General features: G+C 42.4%; 1 protein-coding gene across 19 annotated transcripts in view; it reads left to right on the top strand.

The window, feature by feature from the left end:
* The first annotated feature begins 2,434 nt into the window (after positions 1-2,434).
* The window catches only part of YAF2 (YY1 associated factor 2), a 75,739-nt gene continuing 69,055 nt past the window's right edge, over positions 2,435-9,118 (top strand). For 8 of the 19 annotated variants that reach the window (XR_006709366.1, XR_006709358.1, XR_006709361.1 and 5 more), the window contains exons 1-2: positions 2,437-3,105; positions 3,541-3,666. Coding sequence is in view for 5 of the 19 variants with exons in the window: in XM_045465824.1 (XP_045321780.1) it covers positions 2,661-3,105; positions 3,541-3,635 (540 nt within the window). In the remaining 14 variants the exon portion in view is untranslated. Of the gene's footprint in view, positions 3,106-3,540; positions 3,667-5,294; positions 5,678-9,118 lie in introns of those variants that run through there. The other 11 variants (XR_006709370.1, XR_006709369.1, XR_006709368.1 and 8 more) reach the window with 8 other exon arrangements.

The raw sequence follows: 9,118 nt of genomic DNA, 5'->3' as shown, positions 1-9,118 counted from the left end.
TTGGGTGAAGTAGGAGGATTGGCTTCAGTATCACTCTCTCTATGGAAGCCTGCTACAGGAAGGGGGTTTTTCTATAAACAAGAAAAAATAAATGGGAGGCAGCTGGTTTAGTGCAAGCCTGTGTGCTTTTGTACTCCACAGAAACTGGGTTCCTTGTTCTTCTAAAAGGACTGCAGTACTTTGCAGAGTTGTAAAGTTCAGTTTGAAGGGGTGTTGTAAATTTCAGCATTGATTGACCATCCTCTGTGCACACAATATGCTGAACAGGCTGTAAATCCTGTAAATCCTGTATGAAAATATCACTCGTCCAAGAATCGTGACCCAGGTGAATGTATTCATTCTTACAACATTTACTGAGTACCAACTATGTATCAGACTATTCTAGGGGCTTGACATGCAGTGATGAAGGCAACAAATAAAAGTTCCTGCCTTCTTGAGTATATAATTCAGAAGTGGAGTTTACTTTCCAGGGGTGGAGGTTAGATTCCAGTGAAATGGTAACTTGCAGCATGGGAGAGTTTGAGAGTCCCAGATTTGGGGACTTTTGATTTAAAAATAAGTTGTTGCCAACACTTGTGCAAGTAAACCAGTTCTTGCCAGTCTCCTTGATGATCCATCCAGTCAAGGAATTTTGAAACATCACCATGTCTGGGGCACTGGGGTGGCTCAGTTGGTTAAGTGTTTGTGAGTTTGAGCCCCTGCATCACATTCTGCTATTAGCACAGAGCCCTCTTCGGATCCTCTGTCCCCCTCTCTTTCTGCTCCTCCCCCATTTGTGTTCTCTCTCTCAAAATAAATAAACATTTAAAAAAAAAAACCCACAATGCCTTAGACTTGGAAGGGACCTTAGTTAAGACAACACTTTTTAACTGCTTTATTTTATAGATGGAAAATAGGAAGTGACTTACCTAAGGTTACCCATTGCATTACCGAGAGATTGAAGACTAGGCCTTAGAACTCCCCTTGTCCACTTTTCTCAATCATATTCCTCATGGTTTCTGATTTGCGGTTGGAGTCTGGAGAAGCGACGCTTTTCAAAAAGTACAGATGGTGCAGTGAGTTCAGGGACTGCTGTAAATTGGAGTGATTTGGTTAACCAGAAATCACGGTCTGGTAAAAGACAGTAAGATATGTGAGCTCTAATTCTGGCCTTTTCATTAAGGAAAAACCATTTAACCTGGGCCCTAAATTCTTTGTCTTTCAAATGGATAGGCTAGTTGATAAGAACATTTGCCTAATACCTTGAGTCCTTTAAGAAAATGCATTTGTGGGGCGCCTGGGTGGCGCAGTCAGTTAAGCGTCCGACTTCAGCCAGGTCATGATCTCGCAGTCCGTGAGTTCGAGCCCCTGAGTTCGAGCCCCGCGTCGGGCTCTGGGCTGATGGCTCAGAGCCTGGAGCCTGTTTCCGATTCTGTGTCTCCCTCTCTCTCTGACCCTCCCCCGTTCATGCTCTGTCTCTCTCTGTCCCAAAAATAAATAAACGTTGAAAAAAAAAAAAGTTAAAAAAAAAAAAAAAGAAAATGCATTTGTGTGAAGAGATTTGCAAAGTGCCTGGCAAATAGTGCTAAAATGTTATGTGGTTATTAATCACACAATCTCATAAATACAAATAATCATTTTGCGGATGGAGAAGTTGAAAATTACAATTTCCAAGATCCATTATTGAAGGAACAGGGAAAGTAGGCTGGGAACTGGGAATTTTGACATTACTATTTCTTTAATATGTTAATGTTAAGTACCTTAACATTCTTTCAGTTATTGAGGTTATTATTTTACAGGAATTTGGACTTGCTGTGAACCTAGAAAGATTGGGTAGAAACAGAAGAGGAAAGTATTTTATGCAGAAGTAAGCCATGTGGGTGAAGGAACAAATAAATTAATTTTATCTGCTGTCTTTGCCAGGAGGCCGCTTTTCTAATAGGAAGTAGGATGAGGAGGTAGGGAGAGAAAGTGGAAATCCTTGAATGCCAAGCTATGGCGTCTGAGAGCCTTAGCAAGGTACTTGATCAGAGTGGTGGCCTAATATTATCAGTATTTTATTTCGTATCTGGTTGTGGACTACTGAATCGATTGCGGAAGTGGGGCTGGAGTTTAGGAAACCAGATAGATGCTGTTGCTAGAGTCTAGTACGAGATGAGGGCATCTAGTGTGTCGAGGAAACGAGACTTGGTGGAAAAGTGTTCGTTTCTTACTCAACAGACAACATTCAGGGACTATGTAAACTCGTTATCGAAAAAAGAAAAGGGCTTATGAGTTGTTTTGTTTTAAGCGGCTACTGTTGAGTCCTGGGAGGCCAAAAGAGTGCATTCGGAATTATAACCAGGGTTAAATTCCTCCTGGCTTTGTCATCCTCTAATTATGTAATACAGAGGAAGTCACCTACCCTCTCTTGAGCCTCGGTTTCGTTTCCTCTAAATTAAGGGCGACAGTACCTACTTGGTAGAGATTTGCGTACAGAAAATTAGTATTTTAAGGCACCTAGCAATGGCGCTCAATATTGGTTCCCGCCTTCCCCCAGGTGTCTCTCGAGCTGAGCCTGAGCAGTCAAGGACGGTCGAGGCCGGGAAAGCGGTTCTACCTGGAGACCGCGGCCGGGCACTGCACCCGAACCGGGCTGACCTCCCAACGCCGGCTCCACCCGGGAGCACACGTCCCGCGGGATGACTGAGCATCCCCCTGTCAGAGGGGCCCTGCAGCGCGTGGCAGCCACCGCCAGCCAAGGATGCGGAAGGGAAGCGCGGAGAGCCGAATGGAGAGGCGGCGGCGCCCGAGGCTGCAGCGACCACCCCCACGCCGCCCGCCCGCGAACTCGCCGCGGGTGCTGGGCCGCGCTGGCCGCGTTTGAAGTCTCCGGCGCCGCTGCTGGTTGGCCGGCTCGGGTCACGTGCACCCAGGCAGGAGTTTCCCCGACAGCTGGAGGCTGCGTGGGATCCGGCGGCGGCTCCGGAGCTCGGCGGTGCGGCCTTCCCCGCCCCCTCCTCCCTCCTCCCCCGCCCGCTTCCGCCCGGCTTATTATCCTCCTTATTGACAAACAGAGCGGCCGCGGCGGCGACTCTCCGCGTGCATCTGTAGCCAAGCCATGGGAGACAAGAAGAGCCCCACCAGGTAACAGCGCCCGGGCCCCCGGGCCCGGACTGTGCAGGCGGCGGGGCCCTCGCGCCGGGCTTCGGGCGGCCGTCTCGCTCGCCGCCCGGGCAGCGGGGCCAGAACGGGGGCGGCGCTGGCGCCGCTGCTGCGCGAGCACTGCCGCGTGAGGGACCGGCGCCGGCCGCCCCACAATGGAGCCGCGATGGCGGCGGCCGGAGCGGCAGCCCGGGGTGTCAGAGAGGCGGCGGCGACGACGACTGCGGCCGCGCCCGCGCCCTCCCCCTTCCTGACTCCCCTCCCACTCCTAGCTGGAGCGCGGCGCGCCGGGGGCCCGCGGGGCGGGGGTCGCGGAATTGGGGCGGGGGGCGGGGCGGGGGCGGCCGCGGGGCCCGGGCGCCGGGCGCGGCCTGCTGGTGACCCCGCGCCGCGTCGTGTCCGGGTTGTGTCCTGCAGGCCGAAGCGGCAGCCGAAGCCGTCCTCGGATGAGGGTTACTGGGACTGTAGCGTCTGCACCTTCCGGAACAGCGCCGAGGCCTTCAAGTGCATGATGTGCGATGTGCGGAAGGGCACCTCCACCCGGTGAGTCCCGGGCCTGCCCCGCGCGCCGTGGGGCGCCCGGGTTGCGGCGCAGAGGACGCCCCTGCGGCTGCCGCCCCCTCCCGTGACACTCGCAGACCCCGCGGGAGGAGGCGAGACTGAGGTGGTGGCCGCTATAGGAATTGGGTCAGATTGATTGCGACCCTTGCTATGGTTTGCGGTGAGGGGTAATTGAAGAGGCTGTAACGTTATATGCTGCCAAGAGAGAATAAATTATTTAAGGGAGGCATTAGCAACTGCGATTTAATTCGTATCGCTGGGTGTAATGCCCCCCCCCCCCCCCCCCCCCCCCGCCTAGTCTGGGTATATTAATGTTGGCTGCATTGTTGTGTTAGTGTGTTGGAATCAAAGAAAAGCCATGAAATCCTCTGTAGGAGCAAAAGATGGAATTTAATTTCATTCCTCAAAAAAAAAAGTATCTGATTATAGAATACACGATAGGTTAAACTTCCTTTTTTATTTAGAGTCTGGAAGGGTTAGATCAAGGTTTTGTTTAGTATGTTTATTCTAATTCTCTAATATTTTATAAATAGTTGGAGGTGAGCCCAGTCACAGGGACACATTTTTACTGAAAGTATCTGAATATTTTTAGTTTGATTAAATGGCAATCTATTAGACTCTACAAATGAGATAAAATGATCTCTGCCTATTTTCAGTCTTTATTTTATTGTAGTCTTACAGTATAATAACTCAGTCTTTCAAAAAACCACTTAAGTGAATTAAGTGGATAAAGAAAGTCATACAGGAAATTCAAAGTCTGACATTGTTGATCTGCCAACACTTAAGAGTTCCTTTGCCTTTGTAGCAAGATAGTCTTTGAATTTATTATAATCATGTGAGTTATAGCCTAATATTTAGATACCATGTATTTTGATATTACAAAGTCTGTTAGAAACTAAATTATCACAAGAGTCTAAGTATACTAATGTGATATATTGTTGTTTTAAAGAAGACCTCTATAGTGACATTAGATTTATGTATTCTGTAGAAGTTAAATTTCTGAAAATTAGATACTAGATTTTTGAATGCCATTTATAACAACTTACTAAAATTTTAAAATGTAGAGACAGAGATAGTTGGCAATAACTTAAAAGTTTATGATTTGCTTTGTGAAGCTAGCTGCTTCTGACATGTCTTTCTGTGAATCATAATATGCGTTTTGTATATTGTCATTTACATTGGATAAAATGTATTGAGCATTTTTCATGATATCCTTTAAAAAGCAAACTTTCAAACATCTAAATTCAAGGGGATATAATGGACCATTCTGAAAAGTAAAAAAGCACTTACTTGCTAAAGTAAATGTGGCAACAATTTTTGGACCCGTGATTTAAGTATTTGAAAAGCAGAGTATCTTTATGTCTTTGTATCAGGTTGGATTTGGTTTAGAATATATATTTGTATATCTGTGTTAATGGTTTGTACTTCTTAAAACAGTCAAGCAGTTTTTAGAAAATGTGGTTTTTGGAGGCAGGAACTTTAAAGTGGAGACATTTATTATAATCTTAATCTCTGGTACGATATTGTTGCTTTTTGTTGTTCCCTCTCTATTTTCTTGTAGCCATTAGAAAAAATACTGAAACTAGAAGAGCCTATATGTTTATTTGCAGGGACAGCAAGGAAGGGGGGAAGCTGTTGTCCTACTCCACAGCCAGTCTTGGGGTTAGAGGAACCCTGAGAAATAGAGTAGGTGGTGGCAGCTCAGAAGAGAAGAAACAGGCTGAATACCTGGCACCTGGAAGAAGAAGGAATATAGTGCACAGGGGAGTTGGCCCAGGACAGAGAAGTGGGCCTAGTTTAAAAGAGGCTTGAGGCCCACAAGGGGGCCCCTGATATTTTTTACCAGTACATCTGAGCTCTTGTAGATCCAATTTTTAGTGGTGGAAACATTACTTGAGGAGGACTCAGAGAAGCATTGTCATTTGGATTGAAACTGAAGAGGCTCTGGGCAACTCACCAGAAGTCTAAGGGACTCTCTGTTCCTAAAAGTAAGTGTTCTACACTACGACCCTCTCAGCTTCTTCCTTCCTCTCTCTGAATTGTATCTTCTCTTTTGATTTTGGCCCTAAATTAAATCTAAGAGCTCTAATTTCTCTGTTACCTGTTATTTTCCAACCACTTTCTGAAATTCAGAGTGGAATCCCTGTTTGGATAGAACAGTGGAACAGGGAATTGTTAATAGGGCGGATATTGATTGCACCACAAAATACTTCCCTCTCTGGTAATGTTAGAAAAACAGGATTAAAGGGTTGCAGAACACTAGAGAGAAGCAGAAGGTTCAGGAGTTGGAAGAAATAATTCTCTACAACTGACATGTTAATTAGCACTTAGGGTAATTTCAGGGGTAAGGTTGGCGATTATCAAAGCAGGGACTGGATAGCAGCAGAGCTGAAGATGCAGTTTGCTAATGACTTGTCTGCGTGACTGACCTACGGGACTTGAATTGCTTGGGTCAGACTGACCTTTGAACTGATTCTGTCTCGAAGTCGCCAAATGTGAGGCCAAGTCTAAGGCATTCCAGACATTTGAAAAGTCTTTTTTTTTTAAACCTCCAGAGAAGGCGGAGCCCATGGTCTCCCTCCAGAGTCTTTACTGACAATTTTATCTTTTAAGATTCTGAGTTCAAATCTTTTATATTTCAACAGAAGACCCAATGTCTTTGGCTATATCCTTGGTAGGTCACGTTTTTTTGCAGAATAACTATGCAGTGAAATGAGGTTATAATCATAGTAGTATTTTAAAATGAAACATGATATGAAGTAGCTTTAGTTCCTAAATTTCGATCAGTTATAGTCTTTAAATTTATGCCATTTCTGTGTTTGGATTTCGGTTTTGTGCTTGCTGACCTTAATTAGTTTAAATTTGATAAATCTCTTTTTTTTATCCAGAATCTAAATAACTAGATAGTTCAAGCACTTGAAGTTTTCTGCATTGTACTTTTGTGAGGGAAGCAGTGATAAATGTCAAACTGACAGGAAACATTTAAAAAAGAAAAAGTTGTGGTGACAAATTACTATGAAAGGCACTAAACAGTCTCCTTCATCTTTATATCTTCATCATCAAGTACTTATAAGGCAATAAGTGTCTCACATATAAACTTAAGAAACTTTAAGAAATTAAGAACCAATCTAAAGCATCAGAGAAAGTGAAATATTTAGTATAGTTTGTTAAGGGTAGTGCAGTCAGTGTATGATGATTGAGTTAGAGTAGTATCTTCTTGCCACTTCATATAGGAATGGAAATCACTGCCTACCTCAGGTGGCACATACTAAAAAATGAGAATGATAGAGCTATTTGTTTTGATTTTGAAGTGTGACCTAAATGAAAGCATATAAAACACCCAAGTCCATAGCAAACTTTTAGGTAGAATTTAAAGTATAACAGGTAATGTTATATTTTCTCAGGATAAGTTGTAATAGCTCTCTTAACGTTTTTGAGAGATGTTATCTTATGGAACAATGAAAAAAGATTTTAGAAAGAAGAAAGAGTTGTACTAGGTTTCTGGTGACCTGTGTTCTTAACTCATTTCAACGACTTTGACGTTCAGCAGTGTTTACTGAGCGTCTCATTTTATACAAGGGCTGCGCTAGGTATTTCTGAACGCAGTAATATGGTCAGGATCTGACTGTTATTAAAAAGATTAATTATTTCAGCTTCTATAAAATGGAAGTAAATTGCTATGATTTATATTCTGAAGAAATCTAAAATAAACCCCAATTATCTGATAAAAATCTTTTCAGTATTGTTGTCATATTTGCTTTCTATCTTCTAATTTGAAATTTGTCACAGATTCTACTACTCTTGGTGTAGGAATGGGAGAAAAAAATTGAGGACCATAAAAGTCAGTTCATTTTTCAGAAATTCAGAGTTCCCAAGCCTCCCTACCTGTCTGAGGAGCCTTTCCAGCTACCACTGAGTTCTTGTTCAGAGAGACTCCTTATTCTAGGAGGTTGGTTGGTTGGTTTTCTTCCTTATATCTTGGGTTAGAGTACTCAAGGGGCTTCATTGTTTACAAGGAAATTCTTAAAGTGATTAGTGTTTGGATAATTTAGAGTAGTGGTTTTCAGAGTGTGATCTGAATAACCCTGGGGGGTCCCTGAGACCCTTTAAGGGACTCTGTGAGGTCCAAACTATTTTCACAGTCATATTAAGATGTTATTTGTCTTTTTTGCTGTATTAACCCTTGCGGTGGTGGTACAGAGGCAAGGATGGGTAAAACTGCTGGACTCTTAGCATGAATCAAAGCAGTGGCACCAAGTTGCTATCTGTATTCATTGTAATCTTCACTACCATGCGTGTGAAGTAAAAACAATGCCAGTTTCACTTAAACATATATTCCCTTGATGAAGCAGTAAAAGTTACGAATTTTAGGAAGTCTCATGTCTTTTTTAACGTATTTGATGAACTGGGAAGTAAAGTAAAGCCCTTCTGGTGCATACTTAGAGTACATTGGTTGATTCAAGGGAAAGCATTTGTGTAGTTATTTAATTTGCAAGCAGAACTAGCTGCTTTTTTCATGGAGGATCGTTTTTACTTGAAAGAATGCTTGGCAAACTGTGGTTATTCAGACTTGGATATGTAGCATCTATTTTCTCGAAAATGAACACAGTGAGTTTGTCACTTCAAGGAAGACAATTGATAGTGTTTGTTGCCAATGATAAAAATTGAGGTTTCAAGTGAAAATTAGAATTTTTGAAAACATGTAACCACTGTTGATCCCAGTACTTTAAGGATGAAATCAGGTGGTGATACTAACGAATGTAACTTCTGATAATTTATCATGAAATTTGTTGATGTTTGGAAGATCTGTGTAAGTCAGTGAACTAGTATATTCAGATAACCAATGTGTGATGTTACAAAACCATGCATAGATAATCCATTTAAAGTACAAAAGAAACCAATGGATTTTTAAGGACTACTCTGAAAACTTTGTTGATATAGTTTTAGATATCACATGCAACTAACCTTTGAGAAATAACTACTTGTGTTTTTATGTAGTATCAAAGAAGAATATCTATAATTATCTGAAAAGGCTATTAATGTTAAACTACTCCTCCCTTTTCAACTATATATTTGTGGGAGTCCACATTTCCTTTATATTCTTGAACTAAACCAACATACTGCAACAAATTGAATGCAGAAGTAGATATGACGATCCAGATGTCTTCTGTTAAGCCAGATATTAGAGGTTTTGCAAAAATATGCAAGTGCTACTCTTCACACAAAATTACTTTTGATTTGAAAAATACAGGTTTTAAAAGTATTTATATGAAAATGTGATCTGCTTTATTTTTTAAATGAACTAACATACATTTAAATTTTAGCTGTTTTTATTTCTAATATAGCAATTTATTTCTTGCTAGGTAAGACTTACATAAACAAAAGCTCTTTTAACTTTGAAAGGATAAGAGAGCCAGAGACCAAAAAGTTTATG

This window comes from Leopardus geoffroyi, chromosome B4 (assembly GCF_018350155.1).
Source record: "Leopardus geoffroyi isolate Oge1 chromosome B4, O.geoffroyi_Oge1_pat1.0, whole genome shotgun sequence".
In the NCBI taxonomy this organism is placed as follows: Eukaryota; Metazoa; Chordata; class Mammalia; order Carnivora; family Felidae; genus Leopardus; species Leopardus geoffroyi.
The sequence above is the reverse complement of the archived record's forward strand: the minus strand, read 5'-3'. Positions and strand labels throughout refer to the sequence as shown.